Source organism: Macaca fascicularis, chromosome 13, assembly GCF_037993035.2.
Source record: "Macaca fascicularis isolate 582-1 chromosome 13, T2T-MFA8v1.1".
Lineage (NCBI taxonomy): Eukaryota > Metazoa > Chordata > Mammalia > Primates > Cercopithecidae > Macaca > Macaca fascicularis.
The window spans coordinates 1,637,201-1,662,247 of NC_088387.1; the positions used below are offsets into that span (position 1 = coordinate 1,637,201).

The 25,047-nt window shown below is 49.3% G+C and overlaps 2 protein-coding genes and 1 long non-coding RNA gene across 52 annotated transcripts in view; 1 reads left to right on the forward strand and 2 right to left on the reverse strand.

Moving 5' to 3' along the window:
- Window positions 1-8,238, reverse strand: part of KANSL3 (KAT8 regulatory NSL complex subunit 3) — an 89,824-nt gene extending 81,586 nt beyond the window's left edge. For 34 of the 50 annotated variants that reach the window (XR_012421875.1, XR_012421876.1, XR_010580295.2 and 31 more), the window contains exons 1-3: window positions 8,210-8,238; window positions 6,826-7,090; window positions 78-248 (exon numbers count right to left, since the gene is read on the reverse strand). Coding sequence is in view for 13 of the 50 variants with exons in the window: in XM_074010981.1 (XP_073867082.1) it covers window positions 78-248; window positions 6,826-7,040 (386 nt within the window). In the remaining 37 variants the exon portion in view is untranslated. Of the gene's footprint in view, window positions 1-77; window positions 310-6,825; window positions 7,091-7,167; window positions 7,883-8,209 lie in introns of those variants that run through there. The other 16 variants (XR_012421877.1, XR_012421879.1, XR_012421887.1 and 13 more) reach the window with 7 other exon arrangements.
- A 2,728-nt stretch (window positions 8,239-10,966) lies between these two features.
- FER1L5 (fer-1 like family member 5) overlaps window positions 10,967-25,047 on the forward strand; it is a 66,297-nt gene continuing 52,216 nt past the window's right edge. The window contains exons 1-9 of the mRNA XM_045368814.2: window positions 10,967-11,141; window positions 13,955-14,007; window positions 14,683-14,774; window positions 15,396-15,504; window positions 17,252-17,306; window positions 17,810-17,919; window positions 19,810-19,938; window positions 21,900-21,962; window positions 22,711-22,761. Coding sequence (XP_045224749.2) covers window positions 11,057-11,141; window positions 13,955-14,007; window positions 14,683-14,774; window positions 15,396-15,504; window positions 17,252-17,306; window positions 17,810-17,919; window positions 19,810-19,938; window positions 21,900-21,962; window positions 22,711-22,761 — 747 coding nt within the window. The 5' untranslated portion in view covers window positions 10,967-11,056. The remainder of the gene's footprint in view (window positions 11,142-13,954; window positions 14,008-14,682; window positions 14,775-15,395; window positions 15,505-17,251; window positions 17,307-17,809; window positions 17,920-19,809; window positions 19,939-21,899; window positions 21,963-22,710; window positions 22,762-25,047) is intronic.
- LOC141408299 (uncharacterized) lies at window positions 21,290-23,881 on the reverse strand. Its single transcript, XR_012421900.1, has 2 exons — window positions 21,766-23,881; window positions 21,290-21,451 (listed from the first exon to the last, which is right to left on the reverse strand). It is a non-coding gene; the product is annotated as an uncharacterized lncRNA (long non-coding RNA).

The following is a 25,047-nucleotide window of genomic DNA, read 5'->3' on the forward strand; positions in this document are numbered from 1 at the left end:
CCTAATAAGTGTTATTTCAATGAAGATGATACGAAATAATTACAGGGCAGTGACCATCCTCCTGATGAGCAGCCTACCTGTTGACATGCTCCTCCCAGTCCTCTGGTGGAGGAGGGGCATCTGCATCAGTCCTGGCAAAGATGACGTGCCGTTCACACTCATTCATCACGCTGCGTGCCTTCTGATTGTCATAGAGTGGCATAGGCGTTGACATGACCGTCTCCACATCTATTGGCACATCTGATTCACTGTAAACAGGTGAGGAAATAGGACTGGGCCACACATACTTCACAGGTATTTAACAATCATCTGGTTGACAAAAAATGTATCTTTAATACAGTCAGCTTTAAATTATGTATAAGCACATTATATCCACAAGAAAATTTTGATCCAAAGTCATCTTTCCCACACTTGTCTAGATCTCTGCCTTCTCAGACACGATGGTATGTACTGGAAGAACACAAAGTCATTTTTTCAATGAGTCTATATAAAAAATGATAAACATCTTTTTTTTTTTTAAAGATAAATATGGGCCAGGTGCAGTGGCTCACACCTGTAATACCACCACTTCGTGAAGCCGAGGCAGGTGGATCGCTTGAACTCAGAAGTTCAAGACCAGCCTGGGCAACATGAGGAAACCCTGTCTCTACCAAAAATACAAAAATTAGCTGGGCATGTGGCACATGCCTGTGATCCCAGCACTAAGGAGGCTAAGGTGGGAGGACTGTTGGCACCTGGGAAGTCAAGGCTGCAGTGAGCCATGATTGCATCACTGCACTCCAGCCTGGGTGACAGAGCAAGACCTGGTCTCAAAAATAAATAAATAAATAAATAAATAAATAAATAAATAAATAAATAAATAATAAATACGGCCAGGCACAGCAATTCACACCTGTAATCCCAGCACTTTGGAAGGCTGAAGCAGGAGGATCACTTAAGCCCAGGAGTGAGCTGGTCTCAAAAAATAAATAAATAAATGACAAATATAGCTAGGCACAGTGATTCATACTTGTAATCCCAGCACTTTGGGAGGCTGAGGCAGGACTGCTTAAGCCCAAGAGTTCAAGACCAATTTGGCAACATGGCAAAACCCCGTCTCTACAACAAACACAAAAATTAGACAGGCATGGTGGTGTGTGCCTGCAGCCCCAGCCACTCAGGAAGCTGAGGTGGGAGGATGGCTTGCTTGAGCCCAGGAGGTTGAGGCTACAGTCAGCTGTGATCATGTCACTGCACTCCAGTCTGGGTGACAGAGCAAGACCCAGTCTCAAAAAAAAAAAAAAAAAAAAAGGACAATATATTCCATAAGCAAGTTGATTTGACTCTCAAACTAATTTTTTTTTTTTTTTTTTTTTTTGAGACGGAGTCTCGCTCTGTCAACCAGGCTGGAGTGCAGTGGCGCGATCTCGGCTCACTGCAACCTCCGCCTCCCATGTTCAAGTGATTCTCCTGCCTCAGCCTACCAAGTAGCTGGGACTACAGGCACCTGCCACCTCGCTCGGCTAGTTTTTTGTATTTTTAATAGAGATGGGGTTTCACCGTGTTTGCCAGGATGGTCTCGATCTCCTGACCTCGTGATCTACCCATCTCAGCCTCCCAAAGTGCTAGGATTACAGGCGTGAGCCACCACGCCCGGCCTCAAACTAATATTTTTAAAAGATCACTTTCAATTTTTGTTTAGTAGGCTACAGCTCAGGAGTGGAATTAGAAGACCAGCGAGGCAGCCACTGCAGTTGACTGAGATAGGCCAGAAATCATGATAGCTTGTTTAGGGACGAGAACAGTACAAATGGAGAGAAGTGGCTAACAAGTTGATTGCCTAGATACTGTCCAATACAGTAGTTACAAGCTACATACGACTACTTAAACTGAGGCAGACGGATCACGAGGTCAGATCAAGACCATCCTGGCTAACAGTGAAACTCCATCTCTACTAAAAATACAAAAAATTAGCCAGGCGTGGTGGCGGGCACCTGTAGTCCCAGCTACTCGGGACACTGAGGCAGGAGAATGGTGTGAACCCAGAAGGTGAGCTTGCAGTGAGACTGCGCCACTGCACTCCAGCCAGGGCAACAGAGTGAGACTCTGTCTCAAAAAAAAAAAAAAAGAAATTACTGGGCACAAGGGCTCAGGCTTGTAATCCCAGCACTTTGGGAGGCCAAGGTGGCCAGAACGCTTGAGCCCACAAATTCAACAGTGTGGGCAACATAGTGCAAAAATACGGAAATTAGCTTGTGGTCCCAGCCACATGGGAGGCTGAGGTGGGAGGATCAACTGAGCCTGGGAGGCGGAGGTTGCAGTGAGCCAAGATCACACCACTGCACTCACTCCAGTCTGGGTGACAGACCTCGGCCCAAAAAAAAAAAAAAAAAAAAAAAAAAAAAAAAAAAATTTAAATAGAATTAAATATTCAGGCTGGGCACAGAGGCTTGCGCCTGTAACCCCAACATTTTGGGAGGCCAAGGCGGGTGGATCACCTGAGGTCAGGAGTTCGAGACAAGCTTGGCCAACATGGTAGAACCCCATCTCTACTAAAAATACAAAAAATAGCTGGGTGTGGTGGCACGTGCCTGTAGTCCCAGCTACTTGGGAGGCTGAGGCAGGAGAATGGTGTGAACTCAGGAGGCAGAGGTTGCAGTGAGCCGAGATCGCACCACTGCACTCCAGCCTGGGCAACACAGTGAGACTCCGTCTCAAAAAAAAAAAAAAAAAAAAAAAGGCCGGGCACGGTGGCTCACGCCTGTAATCCCAGCACTCTGGGAGGCAGAGGCGTGCGGATTGCCTGAGCTCAGGACTTTGCAACCAGCCTGGGCAACATGGTGAAACCCCATCTCTACTAAACAACAAAAAATTAGCTGGGTGTGGCAGCAAGCACCTGTAGTCCCAGGTACTTGGGAGACTGTGGCAGAATTGCTTGAACCCAGGGGGCGGAGGTTACAGTGAGCCAAGATCGCACCACTACACTGCAGGCTGGGTGACAGAGCAAAACTCCGTCTCAAAAATATGAAAAAATAAAAAATTCAGTTCCGCAGCGACATTAACCACATTTCAAGTGTTCAATAGATACATGTGGTGGCAGTTACCATACTGGATATCCCAGGTATAGAAGATTCCTATTATTACAGAGAGTTCTGTTAAACAGTGCTGGTCTAGGGTTTTAAATTCATACAAACTTTCCCTTTCAATAGCAAGTCAACTGGTAGTTATTAATATATGCTGTAAAGTCTATGATTTCCTTCTGTATGATTACCTAAGACAGATGACCTGGAATGCACATACCTTAGCTATTTAGCTCATTTTGTACAGAGCCTAGAACAGAAACAAATATAAATGAACATCTAAAGGTCTTTCATATTTTAAAATGAAATCCAGCCAGGCATGGTGGCTCATGCCTGTAATTCCAGCACTTTGGGAGGCCAAGGCAGGTGGATTGCTCATGGGGAAACTCTGTCTCTAACAAAAATACAAAAATTGGCCAGGCGTGGTGGCGGGTGCCTATAATCCCAGCTACCTGGGAGGCTGAGGCAGGAGAACTGCTTGAACTTGGGAGGCAGAGGTTGCAGTGAGCCAAGATTGTGCCATTGCACTCCAGCCTGGGTAACACAGTGAGACTCTGACTCAAAAAAAAAAAAGAAAGAAAGAAAGAAAAAAAGAAATACTAGTGCCCCAAGCGTCCTTCCCACTTTATGATATATTGCACCAACTTTGTCACCCCAAATACTATGCCAAACAAACTGGTCTAGTGGCTATCTGCCAAACTTTATGTTAACTTTTTGACCTCAGTGACCTTACTGCATCCATTTCCAATGACTGAAATAATTACATCATTATGAAACGAAATGAAATCACGTGCAGCTAGATTTGGTGGTGGGCAAAAGAGCCGATAATCTTCTCTAGGCCAGACACTGAGCTAGGTACTTGGATACGTGTACCTAAAAGAGAACTCTTGATTGCACCATCACAAACCTATCCTCCCCCAGTTTTCCCTAACTCATGGCACCACCCAATTGCTCAAGCCAGAAATCTGTCATCCTCATTTTACCTTTTCCTTTAACCCTGGTTCTTGCTCTTCTTTCCAATTCACTATTGCAGATCCTATTAACCTATTCACTCTACCTATGAAATACATCTCGAAGTCATCTGTATTTCTCCATTTGTACTGTTCCTGCCCGATACAAGATATCATGATTTCTGGCCCATCTCAGTCCATTGCAATGGCAGCCTGCAGCTGATCCTATAAGTTCTACTCCTGCACTACAACATACTCAACAAAAAATCCAAAATGATCTTTTTAAAGTATAAATTGAATCTCTAGCTTAAGATCCTTCAATGGCTTCTCACCACTCTTAGTATCAAATTCCTTCACGAGGTAACCTCTGCCAACTTCTCCCTACCTCCCACTTATACCCCTACTGCTATTATATTCTGGCCACGCTGGCCTAAAAGAGTTCTTAAAGCATGCCGAATTCTCATTTTCAGGGTCTATATTTGGAGACAGAGATTATAAAAGGAAACAATTTTCTAAGTACCAAAAGAACCAAGTCCACAGAATCTCACTTTAAGAAAATGTCGCCTGGCGCAGTGGCTCAAGCCTGTAATCCCAGCACTTTGGGAGGCCGAGACAGGCGGATCATGAGGTCAGGAGATCGAGACCATCCTGGCTAATACGGTGAAACCCCGTCTCTACTAAAAAATACAAAAAACTAGCCGGGCGAAGTGGCGGGTGCCTGTAGTCCCAGCTACTCGGGAGGCTGAGGCAGGAGAATGGCGTGAACCCGAGAGGAGGAGCTTGCAGTGAGCTGAGATCCGGCCACTGCACTCCAGCCTGGGTGACAGAGCAAGACTCCGTCTCAAAAAAAAAAAAAAAAAAAAAAAAAGAAAACACTAGCCGGGCAAGGTGGCGGGCGCCTGTAGTCCCAGCTACTCGGGAGGCTGAGGCAGGAGAATGGCGTGAACCCGGAAGGCAGAGCTTGCAGTGAGCTGAGATCCGGCCACGGCACTCCAGCCTGGGCGACAGAGCTAGACTCCGTCTCAAAAAAAAAAAAAAAAAAAAAAGAAAATGTCATGAGATGTGGCCACAGGAGTTTTAATGTCAGCAAGAAGCTAATATGCAGCCAAAAAGGAAAAGACTTCAACTACTATTTAAAGGAGCTTTTCAGTTACGCCCTAGGCCAGAGGCATCAGGATTATGCTAAATTATTGCCTAAAGTTACAGATTTTATCTCATGTACAACCAAAAAAAAGGCAACAAAATTAAAAAGTCATTGGGAAATGAAATAAAAAACACTATTCTGCACATGTTTAAAACACACGTAGTGGGTCAGGCGCGGTGGCTCATGCCTGTAATCCCAGCACTTTGGGAGGCTGAGGCGGGTGGACTGCCTGAGATCAGGAGTTCGAGACCAGCCTGGCTAACATGGTGGGTTAAACCCTGTCTCTACCAAAAATAAAAAAATTAGCCAGGCATGGTGGCACATGCCTGTAGTCCCAGCTACTCAGGAGGCTGAGGCAGGAGAATCGCTTGAACCCAGGAGGTGGAGGTTGCAGTGAGCCGAGATCACACCACTGCACTCCAGCCTGGGCAACAGAGCAAGACTCTGTCTCAAAAAAAAAAAAAAAAAAAAAAAAACCACACACACATCCTGATATCTCTAACTCCTTAGGTCATTAAGGCTCAATTCCAGGAGGGGGGACTCTAAAGAAGCCTCTACAAGGGCTCTAACCCCCCACAAAACTGAAACCAGTGCTTAAGGAAAGATTAAACATTAGGTCAGATCAAAAACAAACAGAAGGCCGGGCACGGTGGCTCACGCCTGTAATCCCAGCACTTTGGGAGGCCGGGCGGATCACGAGGTCAGGAGATAGAGACTATCCTGGCTAATATGGTGAAACCCCATCTCTACTAAAAAACACAAAAAAACTAGCTGGGCGAGGTGGCGGGCGCCTGTAGTCCCAGCTACTCAGGAGGCTGAGGCAGGAGAATGGCGTAAACCCGGGAGGCGGAGCTTCCAGTGAGCTGAGATCCGGCCACTGCACTCCAGCCTGGGCAACAGAGCGAGGCTCCGTCTCAAAAAAAAAAAAAAAAAAAAAAGAAAAAACTCTTCTCCAAAAGTCCTCCTTTGATCACCATAACAGAATATATCAACACATCTTGAAACATAATTAGAGTGCCTTAAAGTGCAAAAGAATTGGCAAACAGGTTTATTTAGACCAAAGGTAACTGTATCACACATCAGGTAGTCAATTTATGAAACTTCCTTACCCTATAACATAGGCTGGGTGAAAATACCATTAGACATAAGAAGGGTTTAGATTAACCCATGGATAGCAGCTCTGTAACAAGGGAAGAGAAAAAGCAATGTCTTGGGAACTGGCTTCTAACCTTCCTGTGTGAAGCCAAGAAAAGCAAAATGCATTACTATAAAAAGGCTATTGTTGCCACTGTCAAGCAACCCAGAGCACTGGACTAATGTGATAAGGAGTCGTATCCTGTGTGGTAATCTTTTAAAATCAACTTTTCAGTCTTTTTCTTCACCAGTTAAATAACCCTCTGCGATTTTCCCCTTTCCACACATCCTATTATCTAAGTGGAATAGGTCGTCTGCTTTTCATTTCCATGTCTTGCTTTCCTAATTCTTGTTAGCTGTCTCATACAGATATCCACATTCAAGCCTGCTATCCTTATGCTGCTTAAGAGATGCCTGAATTTAACATCCAAACGCCTCATACAATCTCCCCCAGTCAATCCTGAGAAAATCCTCTCTAAATTCCCATCTGATCACTGCCCAATGATGGCAGCAGCAGCCCTCAGAAGCCCAAACTCACATGGTACTTTCGTGCTGCCGCCGGGGAGTGACAAAGAGCATGCGGGTGGGGCGGGCACTACTGGCATCTGGGTGGGCACTCCAAGGCTTGGCATAGCTATGATCCAGAAAAACCAGGTCCAGCTCCCGTTCGTGCACTGAAAGCTGGAAGAGCAGCGAGGTGCCCATGCGTCGAGCTGAAGTCTGGAAGTCCCTCTCCCCACCCCGGTGGGCCATGTCAGTGGAGGGGCAGAAAGTCAGAGCAAGGGTATCTGCATGCTAGTCACCTGCAGTGAGAAGTTTCAGTTTAGGTCAATTCCAATATTCTGAATTTCTCCCAATCTACACCATCGAACATGCTTACTTTTGTAACCTACTATCATTCCTGTTGAGTATCCATTTCACAGCAGACCTCTGGTGGGGAGGGTTCGTGGAATCCCACACCAACACCAAAAAAAAAGGAAAAAAAAAAAAAAAGAAAAACGAGGTGCCATGAGTTGTCCCATACTCAACCTCTAGCGAACTGAAATTCGCTAACGGGAGAGCTCACCGACCCCGAGGTTCAGAAAGACCTGGCGTGGACAGACACTACACCTGCTTGGCCAGCACAACTTCCTAGGTGGGCAGGAAGAGTTCTGGCAAACGGGAAATCACAAACGTGAGTTCGTCGAAAGCTAAGGTTCTCTGTCGCTTCACATCATCCTCTACCGACGATGCCAACCGAGCCCGGTCCGCAGCAGGAGCGTGGGCACCGCTAAAGGGCAGGGCAACGCGGGCCTCAAAAAAGCGAATCCCAGCTAGGGCTCCATGTCCTTCGAGTCCCTCGTACCGCGTGAAACAAAAGTTCTGTCGGTACTTCGTAATATTCCAGACTTTATATGCAAAGGAGAGCTCCCCCCACAAAGCCTGTGACAAAATGGTCCCCGTGGAAGCCCTTTCGCCCGCACCCCCGGCGAGGCGTCCCCAGCAAACCGCCCCGGACCCCGGCGGCCCCGCAGGCGTTCCTGCCACTGAGCCTCCATCGAGGAGACAGGGCCATGACTCGCATTTTACAGACGAGGTCGCCAGCTCGGGGAACTGAAGCGACTTGGCCAAGGTCATGCAGAGTTCGCGACGAGGAGGAGCCTCCTGGCCCCCGCCCGCCGCCCGCCGCCCGCCGCCCGCCGCCTCCCGCCTCCCGCCTCCCGCTCCCTGGGGCACGGCTCGGCGTCCGCGTCACCGAGGCCCAGACGCGGCCCCCGCCCGCCCCCGGCCCAACCCGCCCGACCAGCCCCGGCAGCCGGCCCTAGCCCGGGCCCCCGCACGCCCCGGGAGCCCTGAAGCCCTCGCCGAGACCCCCGGCCGTCCCAACCAGGGCCGCGAACCCCACGGCCCGCCACTCCCCTCGAAGCCAACGCAGCTCTCACCCGCGCTCTTACGGCCGCGCGCTCGGCCCAGGCCAGATCCCTCAGCGCGTGCGCGCCAACGCCTCCACGCCCCGGCGCTGCGGGCACCGAGTAAAACGCGGAAGCGGCTCACGGCCTGGGAAGGGAGAGGCGGTGAGCGGCAAAGCCCGGAACGGATGAAGCCCCGGCGCCTCAGTCCGGAAGAGGAGCGCCGAGAGCGCTAGAGCGTGTCCGAAGCAGAAAGTCAGCACCTGGGCTGGAGTGTCCCCCCTCGCGCATTTTCAGTAGGGAAAGCGAGGGCGGAGGACGAGGCTGGCTTCTACGGCCACAGTTCTCGCCGCCCCCATCGTGTTGGTCCTTTGTGCCCTCTGGGCGGTCGAGCACCCAACTGTCCACCTCCACCAGGGCAGTCCCCTGAATTTCCTCATTAAGAATGTACCTGTGTGGCTCACGCCTGTAATCCCAGCGCTTTGGGAGGCCTAGGCGGGAGGATCTCTTGAGCTCAGGAATTTGAGATGAGCCTGGCCAATATGATGAGACCTCTGTATCTACAAAAAATTTTAGAAATTAGGCATGTGTGATAGTGATGTATGCCTGTAGTCCCAGCTACTCGGGAGGCTGAGGTGGGAGGATCACTTGAGTCTAGGAGGTCCAGGCTGCCATGAGCCATGGTCGCGCCACGGAACTCCAGCCTGGACGACGGAGTGAGACCATGTCTCAAAAAAAAAAATAGAATTTTGTTACTGACCCTAGATCGCTTTGTGTGGTTAACTTTCCTATGTGTTTTTGTGTAGAGACAGTAGATCCTCAAAGTCAGGGAAATTAACCTTTGTATCCTCCAGAGAACATAGAGCCCAGGACATAGGTAATTGTTCAAATGATGACTGATCAATAATTGGTTATTTGGTTGACTGACTGAGAGAGCAAGAGTCATGGTTCAAGATGGTAAATCTCACCCAGGAGCTGTGGCTCATGCCTATCATCCCAGCACGTTGGGAGGCCAAGGTGGGAGGATCGCTTGAGACCAAGAGTTCAAGACCAGCCTGCACAGAACAGTCAGATTTCATTTCTATTTTTTTAAAAAAATTAATTAATTAAATTTTTAAAAATGGCCAGGTGTGGTGGCTCACACCTGTAATCCCAGCACTTTGGGAGGCTGAGGCGGATGGATCACAAGTTCAGGAGTTCAAGACCAGCCTGGCCAAAATGGCGAAACCCTGTCTCTACTAAAAATGCAAAAATTAGCCACGTGTGGTGGCCCATGCCTGTAATCCCAGCTACTCGGGAGGCTGAGGTAGGAGAATCACTTAAACCCGGGAGGCAGAGATCGGTGAGCCGAGATCGCCGAGCCGAGATTCATTCTTTGCCAATTTAAGAGGTGATAAATGGTATCTTATCCCGTTTCTTGGCTTATTAATGAGTTTGATTTTTTGTTTTGTTTTGTTTTGTTGTTGTTGTTGTTGAGACGGGGTCTCTCTCTGTCGGCCAGGCTGGAGTGCAGTGGCGTGATCTCGGCTCACTGCAACCTCCGCCTCCAGGGTTCAAGCGATTCTCCTGCCTCAGCCTCCCGAGTAGCTGAGACCACAGGCGTGTGCCACCACGCCCGGATAATTTTTTTGTATTTTTAGGAGAGACGGGGTTTCACTGTGTTAGCCAGGATGGTCTCCATCTCCTGACCTCGTGATCCACCCACCTCGGCCTCCTAAAGTGCTGGGATTACAGGCGTGAGCCACTGCTCCCAGCTTTTAGATATTCATTAGTTTTCCTTCTAACTATTAAATAAGATGTAATTTATACAACGTTCAACCCTAAAACCTAAAAAACCTTGCTGTGGAGAATAACAGTAAATGCCCCAGCTCCACCTTAATGCTCAGAGGCTCTGACAGCCATAAAGACAGCCACTTCAAAACTGCATGGGCTTCTTCGACCTTCCATAGGAGCTCATTCATTCAAAAGCTAATTTCCTTTTGTCAAAGAGGGTCTCATATGTAAACTTAGGTTTTTCTTAGTAAAAAGGAGGCTTCCACGTTAAGAAGAACTTTCGCTGAGACCTCACAGAAATAGTCCTTGATTTTCCTATCCCTTTTCTCAGGTCGCTTCACTGTTTTCTTATTTTCTCATCTAAATTGTGTGACTTTGGCAATGATTCACTCCAGACAACTTGCTTGTACAAGGAGAAAACATCAACCTTACGTCTGACCTTGAAATCAAAAGGACAGCAAGGAGGGCAGGTGTGGGGTGGGAAAAAAAAAAAAAAAGGCCAGACTTGGTGGCTCACGCCTGTAATCCCAGCAGTATGGGAGGCCGAGGCGGGCAGATCACCTGAGTTCGAGAATTCCAGACCAACCTGACCAACATAGAGAAACCCCATCTCTACTAAAATTACAAAATTAGCTGGGTGTGGTGGCGCATGCGTGTAATCCCAGCCACTCGGGAGGCTGAGGCAGGAGAATCGCTTGAACTCGGGAGGCAGAGGTTGTGGTGAGCTGAAATCGCACCATTGCACTCCAGCCTGGGCAACAAGAGCAAGACTCCATCTCAAAAAAAAAAAAAAAAAAAAAAAAAAAAGCAGAATAGGAGAAAAGAGAAAAGAGGAGGTGAAAGCAGTCAGATGATTTTGTTTCTACAGGCCCAGTCACCTATACTGGGTGACACCCATACTGTTCCTCTTCCCCCCTCTTTCCCATTAATTCCTCACCAGAACCGAGAACCGCCCACCTTTGTGACATCCTCTCTGTTGCCAAGCAACAGACAGGAAGTGGGGCTCCACTCACCCCAGGATCCCTGGGAAGAGCCTGGGACTGAGGAGCTCCAAAAAGGAAGCTGTGGCACTGCGGAGGGAACGAGGGAAGAGAGTAGGTCTCCGAGATGCTGCGGCTTGTTGTGCAGTCGGCCAAGATTGACCCACCGCTAGCTCCACTACCCAGGCCCTGCATGTCCATCGACTTCAGAGGTGAGAGCCTCCTTGGGTCCACATGGGAGAGAGAAGCCCCCAGAGGCAACATGCATTCAGTGAAAAAAGAGGTGTAGGGCACCGTACTACGTAAAAGATGCCCTGTATAACACAAAGTGAAGTAGACATTGCCCAGCTCTCTCAAAACTTATTGCTGTCGTTTGATCATGACTTCTCTGCCTCCTACTTTTGCTAGGGAATGGATATGGAAAAAAGAGAGGACGAGTGCTTCTGGACCTTCTTCCATGACCTAGAGCTGCGCCGTAAACTAAGGTTTAAAGAGAAAGTCCCTGCTTCCTCAGATTGATGTGGGGGTTTAAAAAGATAATATGTGTATAGCCCTTAGTATAACTTCTAGTAATAACTGCTTGATCATGTTAGTTCCGTTTGCATGAGCTTTACAACTGACAAAGCGTTTTTTTTTTGTTTTTTTTTTTTGAGACAGACTGTCACTCTGTTACCCAGGCTAGAGTGCAGTGGTGTGATCTTGGCTCACTGCAACCTCTGCCTCCCAGGTTCAAGCAATTCCCCTGCCTCAGCCTCCGAAGTAGCTGGGACTACAAGCGCATGCCACCACACCCAGCTAATTATTGTCATTTTAGTGGACACGGGGTTTCACCATATTGGTCAGGCTGGTCTCGAACTCCTGACCTCAGGGATCCACCCACCTGGGCCTCCCAAAGTGCTGAGATTACAGGTGTGAGCCATGGCACCCAGCTGACAAAGCCTTTTCATATGTACAATGATGTCTGCTGCTCACAGCAATTCCAGAGGTAGATGAAGCAAATTTTATCATCTCCATTTTTTTTTTTGTAGATGAAGCAAGTTTTACTATCTCCATTTTTTTTTTTTTTTTTTTTTAGTTAAGAGAATAGAACCCCAAGAAGGAAGGGAAAGAAAAGGATGAAAGAATTTGTGAGAGAAAATGAGAGAGATGTTAGGTATATTTAGATATCAAAGATATGGCAGCTAAAAGGAAAGAAAAGAATAAAGGGTGAAAGGATGGGGCATGGTGGCTCACGGTTGTAATCCCAGCACTTTGGGAGGCTGAGGTGGGCAGATCACTGGAGGTCAGGAGTTCGAGACAAGCCTGGTCAACACAGTGAAACCCTGTCTCTATTAAAATATAAAAACTAGCTGGGCGTGGTGGCAGGTGCCTGTAATCCCAGCTACTTGAGAGACTGAGGCGGAAGAATCGCTTGAACCTGGGAGGCGGAGGTTGCAGTGAGCCAAGATCACACCACTGCACTCCAGCCTGGCCAACAGATCAAGAAGTGCCATCTCGAAAGAAAGAAAGAAAAACGAAAAAAGGGTGAAAGTATGTAGGTGGAGATACAGGACGGTGGATACAGGCAAATAGGTTTTACAGGGACAGTTGGTAGGGAGAAAACCCAGACCAAGAGAAAAGAGGACACAGTAGTTCCTACAGGAGATGTGAGTGAAGAATGGAATTTCTTTATTTTATGTTATGCTGTTGTTCTGTGAAACTAGGCTTGTTGAACACAGCAATATTCAGAGATTGAACATTTGGGACTCTGGGCTCACAGGGTCATACATGCTGATGTCCTCAGTCTGCAGGTTTCAAGAGGGGCGGTGCGAGTTCAGGATGAATTTGCCCTGCTTGACTAATTCTCCAGTTAGCCAGGCGAGGGGTTGCCAGTTCTTCTCTGATTCTGAGCCATCTTCCCCACCAACTCATGGGCACCATCTTTCTCATTCCAGAAATATCTCTCACAAAGATGCCTAAAACTCAGAACCCTGGGTTCACCCACAGATTCTTCTGATTGTATGTTTATGTTTGACACTTTGTACTCCTTTTGTCCTTCTCAGCCTCTTCCTTCATATGCTGTCCACTAACCTGCTCCCCTTCCCACTGCTTGGAGGGCCTTTTACCCATTATGGATGTTTCAGGATGTCTTCGTTAGGGTACACTGGGCTTTGCTCCGGCAATAAATAAAACCTTAACTTTCAGTGGGTTAACGATGAAAGTTTACCTCTTGCTTACACCAAGTCCTGCATGGATGGTGCTGGTCAGACAGCTCTCCTGGGTAGCTCCTACAAATGGTAGTTTAGGGACTAGCCACGTGCTCCTTGTGGCTGCAAAGTTAGCAGGTCACGAGGGTGGCTATAGGGAGAGGAGAGAGGAGAATGAAGAATCTCATGGAAATTGAGAACCAGACCTGGCAGTGGCAAATATCATATCCATACCCCATTGGCCAGAGTGAGTCACACGGCCCCGCTTAGCTGCAAGACACTGAAAACTCCGGAAGAAAATGAAATGGGCCAGGCGCGGCGGCTTTCACCTGTAATCCCAACAATTTGGGAGGCTGAGGCAGGCAGATAGCTTGAGTCCGGGAGTTTGAGACCAGCCTGGGTGACATGGTAAAACCCTGTCTCTACAAAAAATACAAAAATTAGCCGGGTATGGTGGCGTGTAATCCAGGCTACTTGGGAGGTGGGAGGATGGCTTGAGCCTGGGAGACAGAGGTTGCATTGAGCCCAGATCATGCCACTGTACTCCAGCCTGGCTGACAGAGTAAGACCTCATGTCACACACACACACACACAAAAGTAAAGAAAAAAGAAAAAGAGAAACGAAGAAAGAAAATGAAATGAACATATAGCATTATCTGTCACAGTGATAAAATCAAGAAATGTTGAACCCCCACAAGAAAGAAAGAAGTGATGCCATTTCACACCCGCCAGTGTTGACTTGAAGTTTTCTTAGAGTGTCCTAGTTCTCTTTACTCCACTCCGACCCAGACATTGAAATATTTCCTACCATCAATGCCAGCCCCTTGGTTTCTTTGCAGATGTCAAGAAAAGAACTCGTGTGGTGGAAGGGAATGATCCCGTGTGGAATGAGGTAGACACCAGGGCAAGCCCAGAAGAGTAAATAACAATCCCAACAGCAAGGAGGCAAGGGTGGGGCCCAGGCAGGTGCTCGGAGGTCTAGGGAGAGGACCTGCAGCCTCACAAGTGTTCCTCAAGGCTGGGCATCTTGGCCTGGGAGTAGTAGCCTCTGACCCGACAAGGCTGTGAAGGCCACACCTGCCCACGACTGTTCGTGGACTTCTCCCCCACTCTGAGGATGGACCATGTTATGGCCTATCAACTCGTCCAGCTGGGCCATCTTGACGTTCCTAGAAGCCTGAAGCCGAGTGAAGGCTCCCTTTGCATGACTCCCTCTCATCTGCCATCACTCCATGTTGCCCCTCGCCCCATTCCTAGTCCCCAAACCCTTAATTCTCAGCGTGCCCGCGATACTGCAGTTCAAGTCACAGAAGCCCAGTGGGATGTGCACAGCTTGGTGAAAGGTAGCAAGCGCCATCTCCTGAGGAAGTTAGACATGAGGGAAGTGCACAGCTTGGCGAAAGATAGCAAGCGCCATCTCCTGAGGAAGTTAGACATGAGGGAGGTTCCTCAGTCTCAGAGAAACGCAGTGCTAGCCCGTTCCCCACATCTGTCCTCATTTCCTAGAAACATGGGATGGGAAGGGAAGGGCAGAGGAAGGATGCTGACCTCTCTATGCCCCCCACAGACCCTAATCTGGCACCTCTGGAACCGCCCCCTGGAAAATGACTCCTTCCTGCAAGTCACCCTTCAGGACACGGGCTCACAAAAGGAAGAAAGGTGAGGCAGAGAGAGGTAGGAGGAGCCTAACTACTGACCAACGCAGCAGCAGGTTATGTGACCCTTGTCTCTAATCCACAACTCATTCACATGAAGGACCGGAACCCACTCCAGCCAGCTAAAGAGAAAAAAGAGGGGTGGGTACTGAAAGGGTAGCCAGGGCAAGATTGCAAATCAGCTGGGACAGGAACTTGGGAACCCAGCAGCAGCTCTGTCCCTCTGAAGCCACGTAGCTCAAATTTCTGCTTCTCTCTGCCCAACCCCGGCTTCTTATCACAGCCTCATCTAGAGCCCAGCTGAGACTCACATGCCCTGAGACTGAGACTATGACATCCCAGGTCAAAATTCCTAGGACATAGAATCCTGTTGTCCCAGCTCTAGCCAGGTGTCCATCCCTGGTCCAATCAACTGTTACTTGCCTAGGAGCCCCAAGACAGTTCCCAGAGCCAGGAGCCCTGTGCCCTGTCGTGGATCCCCAGCCCCACTGCATTCTTCTCCAGCCTCTCTCTGAGGACAGCACAGCCCTGGGAGGAAACCGTCTCTAGCTAAAGCCCTGCCCGGGAGAGAGGAGGACGCCCTTCCCCTGGCTCGGGATCTCACACCTGCTCCTTGTCTCCCCAGCTTCATTGGCCTGGCCACAGTCCTGCTCAAGCCATTGTGGAAACAACCAAGCAAGGTCCTTTTTGTGAAGGATCTGACCCTGCTCAACCATTCCATGAAGCCCACAGATGTGAGTCAGGCCCAGGAAGGCCCAGGCAGGGTGACTGGAGGAATGGGGGCAGCTGGGGAAGCGGCCCACACCACAAGAGGGCTTCCTGCCTGGGGGGCCCCATCACACCGCCTTCCTCTCCTGACCACCCCCCTTGCCATCATCTACCCCCACCACAACCCACCTATTTAGATGAATTGACCACCTTCCGTGGAGAGTCAACCACTGTGCTAGGACCTGTGGTACAAAATTGCCTGAAGCCCATGGTCTGTTGGAGTACGCTGCATTCACAGTGACAGGCGCTCCAGCGCCCATGAGACAAGCTTCAGTAAAGCAAGGCCACTGGCTGAGGTCAGGAAGGAGTGAACGATTTGTCTCAGGAGGTCATGGACAGTTTACAGACGGGGTGATGTTTAAGACATACGGAAATGTAGGAAGAGCACCCAAATGAGAACAAGCAAAGGCTGTTTATTCAGAGCTTGTGCTAGCAAGGGACTCGTTCATCATCATTTGTGTTTTGGTAGAGACTCAGAGGCAGCCAGGGGAGCGGGAGAGCTTCGCAGTGGACAGAAGGGAAGGCTGCAGATGTGCCCTGATGGGAGGCTACGGGGGAGCCCAAGGCAGGCTAGCTAGAAACAGGGCCTCCCATGTGATTGGTTAGAGGGGCATGTTTGGCTCTCTCTGGTTGGTCCTAAGTTGGAAGTGGGGACAAAAATTAAGGCAGCTGCCAGTTATTAATCAAGGCCTGGCCATTTGGAGCTGATCATTATTGCTTGGCTTCCTGGATTATTGCTAGAGACAGTAGTCTGACCTCCTACAAGTCTGACTTGGAGCAGGCTGGCTTCCTGGGCTGGTTACTGTAGATAACAGGTTGGTTTCCCGGGCTGGTTGCTGCAGATGTGGATCTGAGTCTTATTTTATGTGTGGTTTGACCATTGTCCATTTGTATGCAGACAGTCTGTGACTTACAATGGATGGACACACGATATTGTTGACTTACAATGAGTTTATCAGGATGTGATCCCATCGTAAGCCAAGGCGCATTCAGTCTGTCAGTTGAGTTGTAAGCAGAGGCATGAGTTTCCCCAATGGACAGGAGTGGAAGACCAGCCCAGGCAGGGGCATAAAGTGGGTGGAGCAGGAGGCAGGATGAGGGAAGGTATGCTGCACTGTTGGCACCGGGGCGGGGGGGGCACGTGGAGGTGGGAGAACTGAGGTTGTGTGGGCGACCAAGAGCTAGAGGTGAAGGGCCTTGTGGTCCACGCTGGTGAATTGCCATTTAACTTTGATCATTTAGACACTTGGGGTGTTCAGGGGCCATCCTGGTGACAGTCTGGAGGCTGGGTGGGTCATGGGAACACATGAAGAAAGGAGCTCAATTAAAAGGCAGGAGTGTGCAGGGGCCCCACATGAGCTCATGAGATGTTGGGCTCAGGGAAGAACTGCTAGCATCTGTGTTCTGGGCTCAAGTCACCTCTCCCTCTCCTCCCCACTCTCCTGCATCCTTTTCTGCCACCATCACCACCATGTGGCTGCTTTAATCTACAAACATCCTCTCCACTGTAACCCATTGCTCTCTCCTCACCCATTTATAACCTCCCTCCACCCAGACTGTGCAGATGCCTGTGGTGTGGCCCCATCCCATGGCTAGCATCACGGCCCCCACCGGGAGGACCAGGCATGAACCCAGCCAGACTGTGCAGGGCTTGGGTGCTGTGTCCTAGGATGGCGGGGTCTGGCTTACAGCTCCCCGGCCTTTGTCTTGCAGTGTACTGTCACCCTACAGGTGGCCCACATGAGCCACCGGGATATTGAGAAGACAGGTATGTCCTTCCCTGGAGCTTACCCTTAAGGGCTTACCCTGCCTTTCTCCATGCACAGCTGGATGGCTTCTTAGGGACCTTCAAAACCCAGCCCTTGAGGCCTACAGAAGGAATGTGACCGGGCTAGGGTCCCTGGAAGCTACAGGGTCTAGATGCCAGATCTCCAGACATCTGGCTGAGGCCATCCCAATATGCCTATTTGTCATCTCTAGACATAAGACCCATAAGATAAAAGACGTAAGTCTCCAAGGGGCTGCAGAGAGATGAGGATGGTCATCTCCAACAGCCCCAGTGTGTGGAGCGAGGTCCAGGAATCCACAATTCCTGAGGGTGGGGGGGGCCCATGGTAATGTTCTGCAGAGGACATGCGTCCCTGTTGGGGCCTCTTGGCCATGCTTTTAGTCAGGAGACGGTCACTGGGGACAGAATGGTGGAATGGGGAAAATGCCTCAAACCTCCTGGGCCCCGGGCCTTTCAGCCCACCCTGGACTATGTCCCTCTAGGAGCTGAAGACCTCCTGGGCATAACGGCAAGAGAGGCGGCCAGGCAGAAACTGATGGTCCCTGGCTCCACCGCGCACAGGGCTCTGTCCTCAAAGCCTCAGCACTTTCAGGTGAGGACCCTCCAGGTTGCAAGTTCATGTGACCCACTTGACACCCTTGCTTGCTGTGTTCCCAGGCCGTCCTCACCCCTCCCCAAGGTCATGGTAGAAGGGCAGAGCTTCAGACCCAGCTTCAGGCCCTCAGATCCTTGCCACATCCCCTGCTCCTCCCGTGGCCATTCTGGAAACTTCTGCCTGTAGCTGAAGCCACAGGGCTCCAGTGAGGCAGTAGGAGGGCTGGCTGTGCATTGGCAGGCCCCGGTACCTGCTGGGGAAGCAGCGCAGATGACAGGGATCCTGCCCTCTCAGAGTCCTTGGTGGTTGGCAAAACGCAGTAGGGCACAGGGAAAGTTAAATTAACTGTGCAGGAGAGGCTGGGGACTGAGGGGACCTGTGGGAAGGCCCACATTTCCGTGTGGATTCAGCAACCCTCATCCCACGGCTTATCAACTTCCCTCTACCTTCTAGCCTGTGGACTAACATTCCTGCCATGGTTTTACCTGCTCCCCGGCCTGCTCCTTGCCCAGGAGGCAGGAAGGCTCCTGGACCGCTCCTCTTCCTGCACCCAGCCAAGTCCTAGCTCTTTTTTTTTTTTTTTTTTTTTTTTTTGAGACGGAGTCTTGCCCTGCCTCCCAGGCTGGAGTGCAGTGGCCGGATCTCGGCTCACTGCAAGCTCCGCCTCCCGGGTTCACGCCATTCTCCTGCCTCAGCCTCCCGAGTAGCTGGGACTACAGGCGCCCGCCACCTCGCCCGGCTAGTTTTTTGTATATTTTAGTAGAGACGGGGTTTCACCATGTTAGCCAGGATGGTCTCGATCTCCTGACCTCGTGATCCGCCCGTCTCGGCCTCCCAAAGTGCTGGGATTACAGGTTTGAGCCACCGCGCCCGGCCTAGTCCTAGCTCTTAACGTCACCCAGCTGCTCCCATTTCCCCCCCACCATTTCCATTCCCTGGCCTGAGCCACCACCATCTCTTCCCTGGACCATATCACAAGCCTTCTCCTGAACCCCCAGCCTCCAGCTCTCTCCTGTCCGTTCTTCAACCAAAATGGCCTTTCAAAGATGTCACTCTTATCACGCCAAGCACCTTCTTCAAAAGCCCCAGTGTCCTCCTCACAAGATCCAATTCCTTTTACAACGGCTTCCTGGGCCTTGATAACCCAAGCCTGTCTCTCCAAGCCTTTCCAAGTCCATTGCCTCCTAGCCTTCTCCCAGTGGATTGTCTCTCTCCACTGTGGTACGGAGAGAATATTTATTCTTTCTTTTTTCTTTTCTTTTTTTCTTCTCTTTTATTTTCTTTTTTCTTTCTTTCTTCCTTCCTTCCTTCTTTTTTCTTTCTTCCTTCCTTCTTTCCTTTCTCTCTTCTTTCTCTTTTTCTTTTCTTTCCTTTCTTCCTTTATTTTCCTTCCTTCCTTCCTTTTCTCCTTCCTTCCTTCCTTCTTTCCTTCCTTCCTTTCCCTCTCTCTCTTCTTCCCTTCCTTCCTTCCTTCCTTTCTTTTCTTTCTTTCTTTCTTTCTTCTTTTTATTTGAGACGGAGTCTTGCTCAGTTGCCCAAGCTGGAGTGCAGTGGCACAATCACAGCTCACTGCAGTCTAGACCTCTGGGCTCAGGTATCCTCCCACCTCAGCCTCCCAAGTAGCTGGGATTACAGACAGGCATGCACCACCACGCCCAGCTAATTTTTTGTAGAGACGGGGTTTTGCCATGTTGCCCAGTCAATCTGGTCTCAAACTCCTGGGCTCAAGCGATTCTCCCACCTTGGCCTCCCAAAGTGCTGCAATTACAGGCATGAGCCACTCACTGCACCTGGCCTAGAATGTTTTCTTATCAGAACATTGTGTCCCAGCTAGGGAAGGCGGGGCCAAGGTCCTCAACGTCAGCTCCCCATGTGTTCTCCCCTTAGGTTCGAGTGAAGGTGTTTGAAGCCCGACAGCTCATGGGCAACAACATCAAACCAGTGGTGAAGGTGTCCATCGCAGGCCAGCAGCACCAGACACGCATCAAGATGGGGAACAACCCTTTCTTTAACGAGGTGGGCTGAATGGGGCACCTCAGGCAAGGAGCCAGCCAAGGGCTGGGCATCCCGGGCGGGCAGCCTGCAAGCTTGCTCCTTGACTAGGGTGTCATCATGTGTTTGTTCCACAAGCATTTACTGAGTGTCTCCTGAGGGCCAAGCACTGAAAATACAGAACAGGATAACTCAGAGCCCTGCATCTGAGCAGCTGGTGGGCTGGTGGGGGCACAGCTCATGAATCCATAAACAATTACAGTGGAGCAGATCGTGGTTTGCAGAGGTCTGGGAGCATTGTTACTGGAGGTCTGAAGCAGAGACCCAGACCATGTATGTCCCATTGCTGCTGGAGCCCCAAATGGTAGCACTGTGCCTGATGTACAGTAGGTGCTCCATAAATGCCTGTTGAATTAATTAGTAAATAAACAAAAGATAAAAGCACAGTGGAAGCTGGGAGGAGTAAGTGAGTAATGAGGCTGGGGGTGACGGAGAGGACTCAGAAGGGCTCCAGCAACCCTGGAAGATTTTACCAGGGAAAGACGGATGGGATGGGAAAAGATAATTCAGGAAAAAGGAATGGTGTTTTCAAAGGCCTAGAACCAAGCAAGCCGCAGACTTGACAGCAGAACTATAGCTATGGGTGTGGCTGGAGGAGACTGGCTGGAGGGGAGCCTACAGTGTGGGCTGGGGTCCCATCCTGGACACTACTCAGGAGCCATGGAGGACTTCGGCAACGGAGTGACAGGCCTAGGTTTGCATTTGGGAAAGGAGTTTCTAGCTGCCACGGGGAGCAGGGACAGAGTGGACTGGCAGGGCAATCTAGAAGGAGGTGTGGGCTCAAATCTCCATCCTAGGCAGCTAGCTGGGTCCTGAGTTCTCCAGGGATCTCCTACCATTCCCCATTCTGGGCAGAAAACCCTCCAGGAGACTGGGCATGGTGGCTCATGCCTGTAATTCCAGAACTTTGGGAGGCCGTGGTGAGTGGATCACCTGAGGTCCGGAGTTCGAGACCAGCCTGACCAATATGGTGAAACCCTGTCTCTTTTGTAAAAAGACAAAAAATAGCCACACGCAGTGGCGGGTGCCTGTAATCCCATCTACTCAGGAGGCTGAGGCAGGAGAATCGTTTGAACCCAGGAGGTGGAGCTTGCAGTGAGTTCAGATTGCACCACCACACTCCCACCTGGGCAACAGAGCAAGACTCCCCCTAAAAAAACAAACAAACAAACAAACAAAAAAACCTGGGAAATCCCTCTAGCAGCCCGGGAGACCTCTGCTTCTAGAGGAGTATGAGAGAAGTGGCACAAGTTGAGTATCCCTTACCCAAAATGCATGGTATCAGAAGTGTTTTGGATTTCAGACTTTTTTGGGAATCTGGAATATTTGCATTGTACCGGTTCAGCATTCCTAACATAAAAATCCAAAACCCAGAACGCTCCAGTCAGCATTTCCTTTCAGGGTCATGTTGGCACTCAGAAAGTTTCAGATTTTGGAGCATTTTTGATTTCAGATTTTTGGATTAAGAATACTCAACCTGGCCGGGCGCGGTGGCTCAAGCCTGTAATCCCAGCACTTTGGGAGGCCGAGGCGGGTGGATCACGAGGTCAGGAGATCGAGACTATCCTGGCTAACACGGTGAAACCCCGTCTCTACTAAAAATACAAAAAAATTAGCCGGGCGTGGTAGCGGGCGCCTGTAGTCCCAGCTACTTGGGTGGCTGAGTCGGGAGAATGGCGTGAACCCAGGGGGCGGAGCTTGCAGTGAGCCGAGATCGCGCCACTGCACTCCAGCCTGGGAGACACAGCGAGACTCCGTCTCAAAAAAAAAAAAAAAAAAAAAATACTCAACCTGTTCTCGTAAACCCATTAAAATGGGTAAAGTTGTGGGAAGAAGCACATTATTCTGAGCTTTCGGGTTTACCGGGTGCTTGGGTGAAGTGGTGGAAGAAATCGTCCACTCTACCCCAATTCTCTCTGCCTCAGATCTTCTTCCAGAATTTTCACGAGGTTCCTGCAAAGTTCTTTGATGAGACCATCTTAATTCAGGTGAGGAGCCAAACTGGTCCCCAGCAAGGTGTGTTTCTTGTCCCACTTCAATACTGGGAAGCGCTGCAGCTCCAGCCCCCGCCCTTAGAGCCAGGGGCACTTCAGATTGTCTTCCTCACCCGCCCCCCAACTTTCTTCACCCCCTGGCACCCAGATTATTCATTCATTTACTCATTCACTCAACAAACGTTGTGGACTGCCAACTGCCCGGCCCTGAACTGGGCACCAAGGTGAACAGGGCAGCCCCTTCCCATGTACCAGGATTCTCAAGCCACCAAAGGCCCTTTTGAGTAGAATACTCCATTCCCTAACCAAAGGGAGCCCAGTAACAACGGTGAACATGTGGTCATCAGGTGTCTGCCATGTGCCCAGCACGGGGCCAAAGAGAACAAAGAGGACTCTTCCTTTGAAGAATTTACATGTTCTTGGGAACAAAGGCACAGAAGAAACAACCAGGAGAGCATGTGATGGATAATGCTGAGTGCAACACCTTGCTTTATGTTGACTTGGGGCCAGGAAATTGACCTCTCTGATCAATTTCCTCATCAGTAAAATGGAATTAAAAATGTGAACCTCACAGGGTTCCTCTGGGAGTGAAGGGAGAGCATCCATGTGCAAGTGTCAGCCCCATTAAGAAGCATTCAACACGTCAGGAGGATCCCGGATGTGCCTTTGCTATTCCTCTTACAGGGGCTGAGGGAAATTGGGATCGTGAATAATTAAAATATTTCTGGGAACTCCCTTGCAGGTGGTGAACTCCTCAGTAATGAGATACAAAGCAGAGATCGGGAGATTTCAAGTGAGTACTGTACATGGGAGGAGGTTCGGTGAAACAGTTATAGCAGAGACCCACGCTGGGCTCCATGCCCAAGTCTAGGGAAAAGGACTGGGATTTTCATCGGCTGGGTGCAGTGGCTCACGCCTGTAATCCCAGCACTTTGGGAGGCCGAGGCAGGCAGATCACGAGGTCAGGAGATCGAGACCATCCTGGCTAACTCGGTGAAACCCCGTCTCTATTAAAAATACAAAAAATTAGCCAGGCATGGTGGCAGGCGCCTGTAGTCCTAGCTACTTGGGAGGCTGAGTCAGGAGAATGGCGTGAACCTGGGAGGCGGAGCTTGCAGTGAGCCGAGATCACAGCCACTGCACTCCAGCCTGGGCAACAGAGTGAGACTCCGTCTCAAAAAAAAAAAAAGAAAAGAAAAAAGAAAGATCCACACTTGTATCCACCTACCAACTGGGTGACTTAACAGAAGTTATTCTGAGCCTCTACTTCCTCATCTGTAAAAGGGGGATAATAATATACTCAATCTGGAGGGTGATTGTGAGGATTAAAGTATATATAACATTTATAAAGCTCGGGGTGTCATGTTGATTTCCACACAGCCATGATACTATGGACACAGTTCAAATCTCTGCCTCCAGGAAGTAGAAGCAGAGGATCCAAAAGGTCAGCTTATATGTTAGGGAAACTCAGAGAAAGATTGCTGCCTTTGAGGACAGAGTGAAAAGATGTGATTTGGAAAGACAGGCTGAGAGATTAGGAGAGTTTGCAGTCATGATGGACTAAACTAACATTCTCCAAATCCAAAAAGATCAGGAAAAGCGCCGGGCGTGGTGGCTCAAGCCTGTAATCCCAGCACTTTGGGAGGCCGAGACAGGCGGATCATGAGGTCAGGAGATCGAGACCATCCTGGCTAACCCGGTGAAACCCCGTCTCTACTAAAAAATACAAAAAAAAACTAGCCGGGCGTGGTGGCGTGCACCTGTAGTCCCAGCTACTCGGGAGGCTGAGGCAGAAGAATGGCGTAAACCTGGGAGGCGGAGCTTGCAGTGAGCTGAGATCCGGCCACTGCACTCCAGCCTGGGCGACAGAGCGAGACTCTGTCTCAAAAAAAAAAAAAAAAAAATCAGGAAAAGGTAGGTTGCTACGTTAAATACAGGATGCCCGGTTACATTTAATCTCAGATAAACAAAAAAAATACATTTTAAATATAAGTATATCCCAAATATTACATGGCTTCTCACCAAATATTGCAGGGACATATGTGTATTAACCAAGTCGTCATTGTTTATGTGAAATTTTAATTTAAGTGGGTCTCTTCTATTTTTATTTACTAAATCTACAATGTTAGTAAAGGGGGACCACCCTTGGAAAAAACATAGAGAGGGATTCTAGAAATGTTAGATGGTAGGAGGTGAAAAATGTTGTGCTCTTGACAAAGGTCACCGCATGATTTCTAGACAGTGACCAGTGACATAAACTGACTAAGTTATAGAGGTCAGAGAAAACCTGAGTTTAACCGAGCTTCTTTTTTTTTTTTCCTTTGAGATGTGATCTTGCTTTGTCACCCAGGCTGGAGTGCAGTGATGCGATCATGGCTCACTGCAGCCTCAAACTCCCAGGCTCAAGCAGTCCTCCCACCTCAGCCTCCCAAGTAGCTAGGGCTACAGGTGTGCACCACCATACCTGGCTAATTTTTAAATTTTTTTTGTAGTGAGTGGGTCTCACTATGTTACCCAGCCTAGTCTAGAACTCCTAGACTCAAGCCGTCCTCCCACCTCAGCCTCCCAACGTGCTGGGATTACGGGCATGTGCCCACCGCACCCAGCCGAGCTTATTTTTTATTTCTTTTTATTTTGGTATCATGAACTCCCATATCCTCATCACTCATCTTCATCAATTCACAGTCAATTGTGTTTTACCTACACCTAGCCCCCTTCCCCTTCACCACTGAATTATTTTGAATCAAATCTCAAGCATCATATCATTTTATCTTTCTACATTTCAGTATGTATTGCGAAAACATAAGGATTTTATTAAGCATAACCACATACAATTATCACATCTAAAAACCTTCATAATTCCTAGGTAGCATTAAATACCTAGTCAGTGTTCAAATTCCCCTAATTGTTTTACATATTCCTTTTACACTTTGTTCAAATCAAGATTCCAGGCTGGGCACAGTGGCTTACACCTGTAATCCCAGAACTTTCGGAGGCCAATGCAGGCGGATCACCTGAGGTCAGGAGTTCAAGACCAGCATGGCCAACATGGCCATCTCTACTAAAAATACAGAAATTA